The 14,875-nt window shown below is 35.4% G+C and overlaps 1 protein-coding gene across 2 annotated transcripts; it reads right to left on the bottom strand.

Annotated features, from left to right (window-relative positions):
* Positions 1-1,190: 1,190 nt before the first annotated feature.
* Positions 1,191-14,830, bottom strand: acd (ACD shelterin complex subunit and telomerase recruitment factor). Of its 2 annotated transcripts, none has more exons than NM_001431059.1 (13): positions 14,624-14,830; positions 14,425-14,546; positions 13,463-13,553; positions 11,670-11,749; positions 11,530-11,574; positions 11,393-11,427; positions 9,708-9,859; positions 9,544-9,622; positions 9,253-9,411; positions 9,066-9,173; positions 4,548-4,858; positions 4,330-4,406; positions 1,191-1,750 (listed from the first exon to the last, which is right to left on the bottom strand). In NM_001431059.1, the coding sequence occupies exons 1-13, from the start codon at positions 14,741-14,743 to the stop codon at positions 1,666-1,668; spliced, it is 1,464 nt and encodes a 487-aa protein (NP_001417988.1). In that variant the 5' UTR covers positions 14,744-14,830; the 3' UTR covers positions 1,191-1,665. The 2 variants fall into 2 exon arrangements, with proteins under 2 accessions (NP_001417988.1, NP_001124265.2); NM_001130793.2 differs by having other exon boundaries at positions 4,548-4,804.
* Positions 14,831-14,875: the final 45 nt, after the last annotated feature.

Raw genomic sequence — 14,875 nt, 5'->3', positions numbered from 1 at the left:
CATCCGTAGTGTACTGGTTAGCATTACTGTTTCTTGTCGGTCCTGTTTTGTTTGCACTAAATGTTGTACAAACCGCACTCTGCGCTCTTATTCTTATTTTATTCTTTTAAATTTTTAGCGTGTAGTCCTGTGTTATGTTGTCAATTTATGTTGTTTGATGTAGCACCTTTGTAGGAACATTTTTTTGTTTCACTGTGTACTGCACTCAGTGGTGTAAAGTAAAAAATTACAAACACTCAAACTACTGTAATTGAGCAGTTTTTCTCAGGAATTTTAATTAACTAAGTAGTTTTAATAATGTGTACTTTTACTTTCCCTTGAGTACATTTTTAGTGCAGCATTGGCACTTTTACTCCACGACTTCATTTTTTCCTTGCCTAAGGGGATTAGAAAAACTTGAAAAAATCAGTCTTGCGATTCCTGTCCAATCAAATTGCACATAGAAGGCAAATCACATCACAATGAACTACCTCAAGACATGAGCGCTTTATAATTATAATTGCAGCAAACTGTTTGGAAACATTAAAAGTGTCCAAGAAGATGTCCAAAATCTTTACACGCATTGACCCAGAGACTTTTAGATGCATGTCACTTATGAGATGACGACGATGTTTATTGTACTACGTTATTACTATGACGTCTATCAGATGTTGAAGTTTGGTTGCCATACCTGACGACGTCAATATTTGACGTCAATTTGTCATTGGCTTTAGATGTTGGCTCAACGTTGGATTCTGGTCACTTTCTAACACAACCTAAAATCAACCAAATATCAACATCATTTGACCTTGTTATTGGACATCAAAATAACGTTGTCCTTGGACGCTGGCTAGACATTGAATTTTGGTCCCCTAACATCACAACCTAACCTAATATTAACGTCTTATGGCGTTGTGTGCCTGCTGGGCAATAACTAAATGCACTACAGAATGTTACGTTTACACAAATTACATGTAAATGCCTCAGCTTTCACAGTGTAACTCTCACTACACTTGAGTACTTTTGAAAGGTCTACTTTTACTCATACTTTGAGTAATATTTACAACAGATACTTGCACCACACTTTTAAGCAGGTACTGGTACTTTTACTTGTGTAGGATTCTTTTAGTACTCTTTACATAACTGACTGCACTGTATATTGTTGAAATGAAAATAAAACCAACTTAACTTGCAAGACAAAACAGCAGCTGTTTCACTCGAATTGGTTGTTTAATCAATCTGAACAAAGAAAGTATAAAAGTAAATAATTAACCAATATGTTTTTTAGTCACACTGATTCACTATACATTACCAGTATATGTTGTGTATATTCATTCAGTCATTTCACCTCACCTTTATTTTGCCTTCATTCTTTTTTCAGTGACAAATCAAACTTTCTCTTCAGTAAAAAGCATTAATACCATGGCTTAAAACAGATAAACATGGTTATGCAAGTCAATTGTGATTACATTATACAAATTGCAACTCAGGTCACAGTATTTGGACGTTGACATTTATTACAATTACACACCCTTACTAAGGACAGCAGCATCCATGAACAAGGGAATTCATAAATATATATATTTTTATTTGGATTACATCCAAAACTTAAATACAATAACAAAAAACTGTTTTGTACAACAACAAAAGACTAAAATCATGGCATTTGAGGTAACAGATAATGGCTCATGAACCCGCTTCAGCATTGATATCTGCACAGTCAGAGGTCCCCAGATAACACACCGCCCATTGGATCAGATGCCCTGGGACCCTACACACACACACGCACGCACGCACACACACACACACACACACACACAAAGAAAGAGATCCTGAATGTAAGGTGTGTTGGAAACAGTGGTAAGGAAAAGACAATGGCTTGTTTCCCCTGGTGATGATTTGCTTGTACTGCGATTACGATACTGCTAATTTTACAAATGGTTTTTGAAATGAAGAAGTCTCATCTGTTAACCAAAGGCTGAATGTGTTGTGTGATTAAAAAAAGCAAAAATAAAAATAAAAAGCGAAAGTGTTATATGACTCTTCAGAAATTTTCCCAATATGCTGATTTGGTGCTAAGGAGACAGGTGTGCTGCTTAATATTAAGAGAAAACATAATTTTTAGGATAATTTAATAAAAAGAAAGTTTAAAATAACAGCCAATTGTGAATATTAAACTTATGTTAATCTGTAGATTTCAATTACAAAACATCTCCTTAAACAGGGTAGGTTTACAGGCTTCATCAAGTCAAATTTAAGACTCTTTAAGACCACAATGAATGAAATTTCAGACTTACACAAGACAAAACACTAAAGATTTGTTTATTGGCCAATTTAAAACAACATTAAAAACAAATGTTAAATCATTTTAATAACTAAATAGAGTTAATAAAAACATTTCTTAAAACCTTTATAGAAATATATTGTTAGTTTTTGGGTGGGTGTTGGGCCAATAGGGTATAGCTTTACATGGACAGGAAAATTAAGATCTGTTTAAAATGAATAAAGACCAACAACATAATAACACAATATGTCAGTAGATTTAAGACTTCAAGGCCTAAAATTTAGTTTTTGAAATTTAACACATAAAGGCCCAATCCCAATTCTATTTATTTTACCCCTAACCCTTCCCCTTGGTCCGTAAACCAAGTGTGAAGAGAAAGGGCTTTGAAATTTACCCCTAAGAATTGGGAGAGCACTACAGCACCTGCACACGTCATCGCGATCTCTTGCTTCATATGAGATCAGACGATCGCGACAGCTGTAGTTATTCCAGTTGTGCTATTATTTGGTATTTATCTTTAGGAAATCACTGAAGTCATATATTATGTCATCATAACGATCTAATGTGGCAATAAGATCGTAAGTGTACTCTGTATTTACACTGGGGCCATATTCATCTATGTAAACACACGAAAACAACATTAACATTATAGCAGACACTGCAAAAAGGTCATTCTCAGCCACTAGACTTTTCTGACAGGATATTCCAGTATCATCGAGTGTCAGAATGTTGTGGTACTGCTGTACAGGAGTTATAGAGAAATTTAGCGTTTTTTTTTTTTTTTTTTTTTAATGCATGATGGTAAACCATAAACGCCGTTATGAATATATTAAAATGTGTTTGTTTGTCGTAAAAATTTGTTATAATGACAAAAAATACTAATTTGTGGATCTCTTTACTTCCAAGTGCAGCTATGCTGACGTTGTGGCTGGTGTATTCTGGGAAATTTTCTTACCCCTTGGTTTTCGAGTGTGGTCCTGAAAAATCTTCGTTCAAAGGGGTATTCATCCCTTCTCCTTAGCCCTACACCTTCAAGCTAAAGGGAATTGGGACACCCCTACCCCTTGGCTTGAACGTGCAAAACGAGGGGTAGGGGTAAGGGGAAGGGCTAAGGGGTAGAATTGGGATTGGGCCTAAGACCCTGTTTAAAGACTACTTTCTCAAAATACGATTTCTTTTCTTCATTGAGTGTTGGAAAAAAGGAATTACAAAGGAATTTTTTAAACATATTTTTGTCTCTTTTTCTTTTCATTAAACAATTGTTTTTGTATTGCTTAAAGGTGACATATTACCTGAACTACTTCTCGAGTGTAATATGTTTTGCATACTAATGAAGCATTTTTGCACAAGTAGATGAAGCGTGTCTAAAATTAACTTCCTGTGGGTACAGAATCTGAGGTTGAGAAGTCTTGTACTTTTTAATGTTGTGCAGAGAATTAGTAGAAAAAGAGGACGTATGTATGGGTGCGGCTAATGGAGGACTAGAGAATGATCAACAATTGACGAATTTCACTTAACTCCAACTGTTAATATTAGGTAATGATAAAATGAAATCTGCACGCACCTCCTAAATGTATTTTTTGCATTGCATTAAAAGATACCAGAATTCTGTGAATTGAATTATTCATTTAATAAACTGCTAATATGTTAAAACCTTGTGTGTTAACATGTAAAAACTCTCCTGACCTTTTTATTGAACATGCTTGGAATTGAGTAAATATTCCAACATAAGCCATAAGTCTCCACTTCAGCAGCACTTACACACCAAACCTGACTGTTTTATTCCTCTCTGTATTTGGGAGGTTTTTACAGAGGGATTTGTTCATACTTAGTCTAAGATTGTGGCATTTTATTCTACTACAAGTTACATATTTAAACTAAATTTTTTTTTAAAACCTGTAATAAAAAGTTTATGCATTTTTTAATTATCAGCTGGATAAGCGAGTTTTTCAATTGTATTTATATTAAACTTGTCTTGATAATTTTTTTAGCAAAAAAGGATATACACATCATATTACAGCCCTTTTATAATCAGCACGTCTCAATAGGGAATTCCTCACACTCACTGGAAATGGCTGAGGGCTGAGGCGACCTGAGGCTTCGGATGATACAAATAGGAAAAAGGCGCTCCATCTGAGTGCACCTGCAAGAGGGAAGATCAGACGGTGTGACAACCTTTCTGATGCAATACACTAGTACACATATGTTTTAAGATAGACTAGATCTAACCAGATCATATAACATAAGAACACTACCAAAAATCAGTGATGTCACTGACACTCACTCTCCTGGTTTTGCTGGGTGCAGGTGTGGAAGGTTTTGTCCTGGGAGGTGGAGGTGCTGAGGGTGGGGCTGTGTTATGGATGAGCCACGAGGGAGGACTCTGTGCTGGCTCTTTGTCCTGCTCCTGACTGGGGTCTCTGATGGACCTTCCAATGGAGCGGGACAGGCTAAACTGGGTCGGCTTCGGTCTCTGGCTGAGTGTAATGCCATCCGCTGACGGCCCTGCTGAGACCTGCTTTGAGAATTGGGTGCTTGTTGCTATGAGCAACGGGGGGACTTCCTTTAAAAGAGATTGGCTTTCCGAATCTGGGTCTGTGTCAGCACGAAAGTTAAGTATAGCATTACTGTACATTCTGTCAAAGAGCACAAATGTGTCGTTGACATGAGGTCAAACATGAAGAGGTTTTTTTTTATTCTCAAGCATCAAAATATGTAGTTAGAATTATTAGCCCCCCTGAATTATTAGCCCCCCTGTTTTTTCTCTCCTAAATTTCTGTTTAACAGAGAGAAGATATTTTTAACACATTTCTAAACATGATAGTTTTAATAACTCATCTCTAATAGCTGATTTATTTTATATTTGCCATGATGACAGTAAATAATATTTTACTAGATGCTGGTCAAGACACTTCTATACAGCTTAAAGTGACATTTAAAGGCTTAACTAGGTTAATTAGGTTAACTAGTCAGGTTAATTAGGCAAGTTATTTTATAATGATGTTTGTTCTGTAGACTATTGGAAAATATTAACCCTAAAGGGGCTAATAATTTTGACCTTAAAATGTTTTTTAAAAAATTAAAAACTGCTTTTATTCCAGCCGAAATAAAATAAACAAGACTTTCTCTTGAAGAAAAAATATTATCAGACATTCTGTGAAAATTTCCTTGCTCTATTAAACATCATTTGGGAAATAAAAATAAATAAATAAAAAAAATCGAAGGGGGGTCTAATAATTCTGACTTCAACTGTATATGTATAAATATGTATGAAAATATGTTTATTTATATGTAATATATACATATAACACATAAAATACAGATGTAAAATCTAAGTTTAATATAGAATAATTATGTAAATTGGACTGTCCCATTAAAATTTTTTCCTGAGCAAACAAATATGACTAGCGTACCTTTTGTAATGATGTAGGTAAGTACCAACAACTGTAACAGTAGTTTATACTCCAAAAACATATTCTCAGGCATATTTACAACAGGAATAATATGAGGACACATTAAACAACAGTGCACACAATATACACATTATCATTTTAAATCCAAAATCAAACAAAAAGTGCTAAGAGGTACCTTAAATAACGTGTCAGTACTCTTTGAGCAAGGGATTCATCAGAATAAACAGCACAAATCAGTCCTAAAGGTATTTAATTTTCTTTTCCTGAGTGCCTCGGTCTGATTTTTGCTGTTTATAATGTTAAATGTTTATACTTGGCCTCTATTCTCCATACAACTATGCTTTATCCAGTTGTCAGTATGAAAGTTTACACTGTGTCCTAACAACATGCCACACAACAAGATTTTAGCAACAAGCAAACTGTTTGTCTGCGCCAAAATTGACATGACAGAAATATTTAAATACCAGCCACTGCTTGCCCAACAAAATGGTAAAGAGCTTTAATCTAATTAATACAAATGAATCCTCTTTAACATTATCAATAGGCTACTGAGTGGCTGATGTTGTTGGTTTGCAGTGTCAGTTCTGAATTTCGCCTGCTAGTTAATTTGTTTTTCAAGATCTGAGGTGAACTATCTGCTGCTGCTTTCAGTAGTATGGCAATAAATGTAAAGTAAACATGTATTTAAAATTATTTTGGGAGCATTTAAAACGGAATAAAGCACATAATCTTTACCTGAGGTGATTCGTCATTATTACAGTATATGCTTTTGTTCTGCTGTGACATTGCAGAAATAGAAACTGTCTCTAAAATATACACACATTTGCACATCACTGTCAATGATGGTTAGGACAAAAACTCCTCTTAACATGGAAAAGGCACCTTTTATTGTGGTGCAGCATGTAGTTAGGACACAGTGTTATTATGTGGCAAGTATGTAAGGCTGAAACATAATTGGTTTGGTGTTGTTTGCTACAGCTGTAATCTCAAGTGATTGAGAGGTCGTTCTATCCTCACACCAGTAAACGGGGAGGGGAAGTTATTAAGCACAAAAGTGATGTGCATGGATGAGTTCGTTATATTACGTGGCTCCCTTGAATACTTGATTCTGATTGGTTAGTCGGGCTGCACTTTGTGACTGTTTGGCACCATCTTGTGAATGAATAATACCAAAAATATTAGGTAGGATTTTCTTTCTGCCAGCTTTAAGTTTAATTAAAGAGCTAATATACTATTACAGCTTAAATCAATATTTTGTGTCTAATTATTTAGTTTTGTGGCAAGTAGCCATGTAATAAGTGGGATAACATACATTCAGCTGGATTCTCACACACACAAAAAACAAAGTCCTTCAGCTTATTCTGTAAGAAACTGACTGGATGTACACTACCGGTCAAAAGTTTGGGGTCAGTAGGATTTTTAAATGTTTTAAAATGAGCCTCTTCTCCTTGACAAGGCTGCATTTATTTAATCAAAAATACAGTACAAATTGTAAAACTGTGAAAAGTTATTGCGCTATAAAATAACTGTTCAAAAGTAGTTCATCATTTTAATTTAATAATTTATTTCAGTAATATTAAAGATGAATGTTCAGCTTTATCACTTCAATCACATGATCCTTCAGAAACCACTCTTATATTAATTACTATTGTTATTATTGTTATTTATGGTAATAGTAATAAAAGGTACACATTTTATTTTTAGATCAGGTATGGGAGATCTTTATATTGCCTTGTAAAATCCTTATCACCAAATGATTCATTGGAAATTGCTGCATAGGTTTTACTCGACTCCAAAGAAACATTTTTATATGAATCTCTCATCATCTTCTAACTGTAATCTCTGTTCAGAAGGTTCTTTAGCCACTTTTTTCATTTTTGAGGGGGAATGTCCCTCTCTCTCACCTTTCTGGACCTCTCACAGGATCTATTATATTTGTTGGGAACTGAGTTGTGTGACCCCATTGAATGTTTGACTCCATGCTATTTTTTCATTAATGTCTTTCGGGACCTCACTTTGTCTATTCAACAAAGATATCTTCTGTCTAAAAAAAGTTGCTGGTCAACCGCTGGAATCCTCTTCACACAATGGATAGACGAACCTTGACTGTGTATTTGTTGAACATTCTCTTAATGGAACTCTCAACTTCTTGTATACATGAAGCTAATGCAAAACTGTCAGTATGTGCCTTCCAGCTTTTAATGTTGGGTCATCCTTTTTAAAATACTTGTACACTTTTTTGTAAAAACTATTTTATTTATTTTTTTATTTTTTTTATCTTTTGAAGTCTACCAGGGGTGGGATGGCCGGGAGTGGGTTTTAAATTTGCACCTTTTTACCCTATATTATTGTTTCAGGAAAAACTCAAACAGTTGTTAACGAAAAAAAAAGGAATGAAAGCAGTAATGACTGGAGTAATAATTTCATTTGAAACTACATACAATACGAAATAATAATTATTTAAAATTTTAATAAATATTTCACAATTTTCCTACATTTAATAAATGCTGCTTTGATTAACAGAATAATTTTTAAAAATGAAGAAAAAGAAAAAAAAAAAGACCCAAAACTTTTGACCTGCAGTGTACATTATCATTTAAATAATAAATACTTCAATATTGTAATACAATAAGAATGCTAGACTTTGATTTCATGGGGACCAACAGTATGGTTGGTTGTCTCTGCTAAGATTTGAGGATTTCAGATTCACGTTACAATCTAATATTGCAATATTCTTTTGTGATATTAACATTTGAATGTGAAATGGAACATGATACAGAGAGCCGCCACTTTAGTTTCTGCTCTGCAAAACTATGCAGAATGTAATGGATTTGTGTTCGAATTGGGACTGGTGTGAGAACAGTTTTTCAAACCAAACTCAGACGGCAAATTTTAAATTCTGTCTGACATGTTTAAACATCCCATAATATTGATCAATCAAGTCAAGTAATTGGCTAAACAGAATGAATCAAGTTACATGCATTTTGATCATGAAATGTTCTAAACTGGACAAGCTAAAGTATTTCACACCAGTATTTAACATGGCCTACTTGTAATCAGTGCAAGTGAAGAGTTCAGATGCAAAAACCTCTAAGGGCCATCTGAAATACTCCAAAAATCTGATTTTTTCTTAGCCTCCAATGTTTTTGTTCAGTTATTTCACATTAAAGGGAATGAAAATAACTTGTCACTATAAAATTAAAATTACTGAGCCTACACACAGGAGTCGGTCAAAAATGATAATTTTAGAAGAAAATATCAAACAGCATTTAGAGGTTTTTGCATCTAAACTAAAGTGGACAATAATGGACATTAACACTGGTTGAAAACATGTTCTTAGACTGAAATGATTATTAAAATGTTGTGTGCACAGAAAACATCTGCATTACCATTTGAGCCAGAGGAAGTACTTCTACCTAACAGACCAGGCTCTTCTGTGAACATATCCCATGGGCTCGTTGTATCCCTAGACAGATCCCCTGTTCCACACAATACCTCTGGGAGACGAAGAGAGATAAGGTTTAGTGACACATCATCTACCTGGAACACCTCTGGCTTTCTTCTGCAACATCTCACCTGGTCGTGTTTGCACTAGAGTAGACGGCCCTTCATCCGGACACAAGTCACTTATAGCATCATCCTGGACGGCCACTGCTTGATTTGCACTCTGTGTGCTGATTGGATGAGGTTCTTCATAGGGCGGAGCCAAGCCAGTTGGCGTCTCACTGTCTGCACCTGCGCACATTTACGTACACGAGACAACAACACATAAGCACAGTGCGCCACATGCACTGCGAAATCTGCTCGAATGCCCAAAGGGTCTTTATAAAAAAAAAAAAAAGCAATTAATTAGTCGGCAGACAGTACCGGGATCAGCTGTCATCAGCTCCCTCTGTTCCTCCGGGATGAGAAGAAAAGGCACGGGGATAGCGAACTGCTCCTGTGCCTGGAAATAAAAACACACCCATACGCAATGATAATTTATTTTGTCAACAGCTGGTGCCTTTAGGTTGCCAAGGAAGCAGCCTTACCCTCCGCTGAAGCCTCTCTCTGTGCCAGTGAGTTGGTGTCGCCACACTTGGAGAATATGTTGCAGATACATTTATTTTCTCCATTGCATCATTCAGGATACTTACTATAATGTCACTGTGCCAAACATCCAATAGAGACGAGAGCGAGACACCTGGGAAATTAGGTACTATGCATGTTAGGCAGTTAGGCATAATGCATGTTTATTGTTAGGGCTGGGCATTTCATATTGTTATGAAAATCTCTGATCGCGATATAAGGCAGCTCATATCATGATAACGATATACACTCACCAGCCACTTCATAAGGTACACCTGTCCAACTGCTTGTTAATGCTAATTTCTAATCAGCCAATCACATGGCAGCAACTCAATGCATTTAGGCATGTAGACATGCTCAAGACAATCGGCTGCAGTTCAAACAGAGCATTAGAATGGGAAAGAAAGGTGATTTAAATGACATTGAACAAGGCATGTTTGTTGGTGCCAGATTGGCTGGTCTGAGTATTTCAGAAACTGCTGATCTACTTGGATTTTCACTCTCAACCATCTCTAGGGTTTACAGAGAATGGTTCTGTTGGTGCAAATGCCTTGTCAATAACATGAAAGCATGAATCCATCCTGCCTTGTATCAACGGGTCAGGCTGGTGGCGGTGGTGTAATGGTGTGGGGGATATTTTCTTGGCACACTTTTGGCCCATTAGTACTAATTGAGCATTGTGTCAATAACACAGCCTACCCGAGTATTTTTGCTGACCATGTCCATCCCTTTATGACCACAGTGTACCCATTTTCTGACGGCTACTTCCAGCAGAATAACTTGCCATGCCATAAAGCGTCGATCATCTCAGCTTTTTTGAACATGACAATGAGATCGCTGTACTCAAATGGCCACCACAGTCACCATATCTCAATCCAATAGAGCACCTTTGGGTTGTGGTGGAACGGGAGATTCGCATCATGGATCTGCAGCCGACAAATCTGCAGCAACTGCGTGATACTATCAGGTCAATATGGACCAAAATCTCAGGAATTTTTCAGTATCTTGTTAAATCTATGCCACAAAGGATTAAGGCAGTTCAAATGGCAAAAGGGGGTCCAACCCGATACTAGTAATGTGTACCTAATAAAATGGCCTGTGAGTTTAAATCATGATATAGTACCATTTCGATAAATTTAATCAATCAGTTTATATTTATTGACCACATGTAAAAGACTATAGTATGTACTAGAAATGTACTCAAATGTTTGATAAAAAAGCGCAAATTCAAAAGGATCATTAATAAAATGTAAAACACTTACGATTACAGGTCCAACATAAAAACAAAATTCAAATGTAAAAATAAAAATGTAAACTGTATTTTCAAGATTGCAACTTTCTCACAATGCTATTATTGATGTTTCTGTGTGCATCATGATAATGGCACGTTATATTACGCTTATTTAAATCATGAAAAAGTATTACTTTAAACAATGTATTTAGTAACTCAACTAAATAAAGGATAGAGCATAATATGAAATGATAGACTTTTTATTTTGTCTATACGATATATATTGTTATTTTGCACAGGCCTATTAAAACGATACATATATAGTATCTTCACTTTTTAAACCCAAACTGCAGGCGTTTACAGTTCAGTGCAAGTGTATAGAAGCTATTTAAAGAAGAAAAAAAGTGTGACACTTACCAGAGACTGAACTTTCTGAACCCCCCCCGCGGGATCTGACAGAGAGCAATGCAATTAACACTACCCGTTAAACGCATCATTATAAAAACACATTCTGTCCGAGATGTGTTCGCATGTTATAAATAGGGTTTACACACCTCCACGTCTTCTCAATCTGGTCTCTGACTGACTGGAGAGTTGTGCTGTAAGATGATTAGAGGTTAAGACAGGTTAACCAGCAGTGATTGAGTGCGATTAAGAGGCATCATTATGAAGGTTACAGCGATCAATGACTTGCCAGCTGGGAGGTTGTTGGCGCTTTAGGGCGATGCAAAAGGTGTTCATTTGATTAACTTTCAAGTAAAACTGACAGGATCCCTGAAAAAAATAAAACAAAAACAATAGATGAAACATACACTGCATAAATATTGGTCATTACTTTCTTTGGACCAGAGTTCCTTTTATTGATAAAAAATGTGTCAATTTTTGTGACGAAAAAGTTTCTGCCAATGAAAACTAAATAAAAAAATTGGGTGATGATGACGACAGCTGTTATAAAAATATACTGACATTTTCGTTGACTAAAAAAAAAACAAGACGAGAATGTGATTCAGGGATGTATTTTGGTAAATATCCATTCAGAATTAATCTTGGTGTGTCTGATGCATGACGCACATACACACATATTTGAAAAGTAACTGATCCACAGTAGACGCGGGGTGCGATTGCATCTGTCTGATTAAACTATTTATAATGAGATAGCAAGAGCTGAGAGAGAAATCCTGCATTTTCACTAGTCTACTGTGCTTGCTGACACATAATTTTACTTATTACTTATGATATAAATCATCAATGCATATCTAATTTTTGGTCTTCGTTGGAAACGCTACAGTATATTCCACATTTTAATGACACAGTTTTTTTCATTTTAGGTTAGAATATTTTGTATACAATATTTTCATTAAATTATACTTAAATTAAACCAAATATATTTTAGTCAACTAAATCTAAAATAGATTTAGTCAACTAAGATCTTATGAAATTCAGTCAACTAAAACTAAAATGATTCAGAAGACTAAAATATGACAAATTAAAAAGGAATTTTAGTTAAAAGACTAAGACTAAATTAAAATTTGCTGTCAACATTAACACTGGTTTGGACATCAACAACATTTAAATAAACTTTTCATTTGGTATTGTTAAATAAATATTTTCTTTATAACAAGCGATAATTCACCTAAAAACTAAAATTGTGTCACTCATCCAGTTTTTTCCAACTCTTCATCTGTTGAAGACAAAAGAAGATAATTTGAAGAAACTGCTAGCCATTGACTTCCATAGTAATTATAAAATAAATACTGTGGATGTCAGTGGCTACTGTTGTCCAGCATTCTTCAAAATACCTTCATTTGTAGTTAACAGGAAAAAAACTTTAAAAAAAAGTTTAAACCACTTGATGGTGAGTAAATGATGAGTACATTTTTATTTTGGGGTGAAACAAGTTGAGAACTACTTATTCAGATGCATTAAAGGGACAATTCACCCCAAAATGAACATTTACTTACTATTTACTGACCCTCAAATAGTTATAACCCTTTATTAGTTTATTAATTCTGTTAAAAACAGAAAATCATACATTGAAGAAAGCTGAAAACCTGTAACCATTGACTTCCATAGTAGGTTTTTGATATTTGCAATGCAGAATCGCCGAGTACATTTAAACCATCTCTTAAAACTTACTTTTTAGGGTAGCTTTTATTTAACTTTTAAAGGCGCTATATAAAAATAAAGTTTATTATTATTATTATTATTATTGTTATAAGTGAAGGGTAAGTAAACGACAGAACTTTAATTTTTGGGTGAACTATCTTTTCAATAGTGCTCTACATAAGTGTTATTACAGGTTAAAGCTGAAAATGTAACACTTAAACTGAAACATGCCAAAACATTTGATCTGTCATCCCATCCAAAGGCTGCCTGACCTTAAATAGACCCCTGCTTTACTGGCATGACATATTAAAGTCAAATCACCAAAATGAACAGTGCTCAAACAAACAAATGTTTAGGGAATGATACAGCAACATCACATACCAGATCAGGCTTCATGTCAAACTCCAGCTCAAAGCTACGAATAAATGCAACATGATTGAGCAGGGATGTAAAAGAATCCAAATCCTCCAACCTGAAGAGAGTATTAAACAGTGAATTACTGCCATCATTACATTTCTAACTTATTGGGGTAAAGTTGGTTTTATATTCGCACATTTATTCATTTTTTAAGTAACAATTTGGCCCATGCTGCTTTAAATATTTGATCTACTTGGTTTTAAAATGAAAAGAAAACACTGCTTTATATTAACAAATACAGTATTCTGTTTTACATTTTATAATGAAGTTATTAAAGTAAAAACAAAACATTTATAACAGAATTGAACTAGTTTTTGTCTTGATTTGCTTGCTGCTTATTACTTCTGCATTATCCTCTATGCATTGAGTGACAGTATTTCCATTTTGAAAAGTCAGATTCATTTACAAACTTTAATTTCAGTTTGCTTTTTTGTAGCTCAGCAATAAAACTAATAAAAAAGTTTGTTAAATTAGAAATGACGATACCTGTTAAAGGCATTCACCCCAACCCTCTCCATCATTCTCACTCTCCTCTCAGTTGATGGATGGTGGGCCAAATCAAAGGTTACAATGGGCCAACTCAAGGCATCTCTAGTGTAGACAAAGTTGTGTTTTGCTCATATATAAACTGCTCATATTTCCCTATTTAGGATTTGCAAGGAACACTTCTGAAATTATATTAAGAAGGTTAAAAAGTAAATATAAAACCAACTTTACCTCAATTTCTAACTTACAGCAGTGTCACATGTAGTCAGGTACCAAAATTACAATCAGGCCACAACACAAGTTCACAGACTTAAAACATAGATTGTGCTTATTTCAGCATGATTTTTCACCGGGCCCGATTATTCAGATGAGTAGGATAAAAACAGGGGCTCAGGTGTGCAGTGTGTGGTGACATAACAGAGGTTTAATGGGTCCCTCACTCCTGCAGACGCTCCCATGCGGCGTCGCTCAGCACTGCGGGAATCATCGCTATCCCGTCGGACAGGAACAGCATACAGGCATCTGTGCGATCCATCCGCTGCGAGTCCGAGATTTCACACGTCTAAAATACACATATAATTGCTGACACGACAGCTTAGAGATATAATATTCGCCAGTGACGAAACTAACGTTACTCACGCCAATAACGCTCGCTTTGACGACAGTTTCGGTTTGGTTTTGGCCGAAGTTCTGGATGAGCTTCTCGATCCAGGGCTCCAGCTCCGCCATTCGGCGACGTTTCATTTTAGGTGGATTCATTAATAAAGCTGTTCACTGGTGTAAATGCAGAAAAAGAGCTCATCTGCCTGTTCGCGCTCCCTTATTGAACATGGAAGCTTTATTTTCGTTCCGTGTAGAAAACAGACCGGACGTTTTGAGTTCCGTTATAAA

Source organism: Danio rerio, chromosome 7 (assembly GCF_052040795.2).
Source record: "Danio rerio strain M-AB ecotype USA chromosome 7, GRCz13ab, whole genome shotgun sequence".
Classification (NCBI taxonomy): domain Eukaryota; kingdom Metazoa; phylum Chordata; class Actinopteri; order Cypriniformes; family Danionidae; genus Danio; species Danio rerio.
Note: the sequence above shows the minus strand (reverse complement) of the source record. Positions and strands in the feature narration are given on the sequence as shown.

Bases quoted from the DNA above. Each gene is read 5' to 3' on its own strand.
- acd (NM_001431059.1), bottom strand. From the start codon at position 14,743: ATGAATCCACCTAAAATGAAACGTCGCCGAATGGCGGAGCTGGAGCCC. The intron at 9,412-9,543 runs GTACTGTCTGCC...AAATGTGCGCAG, and splicing joins GCTGATGACAGCTGATCCCG to GTGCAGACAGTGAGACGCCA. The intron at 9,174-9,252 runs GTGAGATGTTGC...TTCGTCTCCCAG, and splicing joins TCTAGTGCAAACACGACCAG to AGGTATTGTGTGGAACAGGG.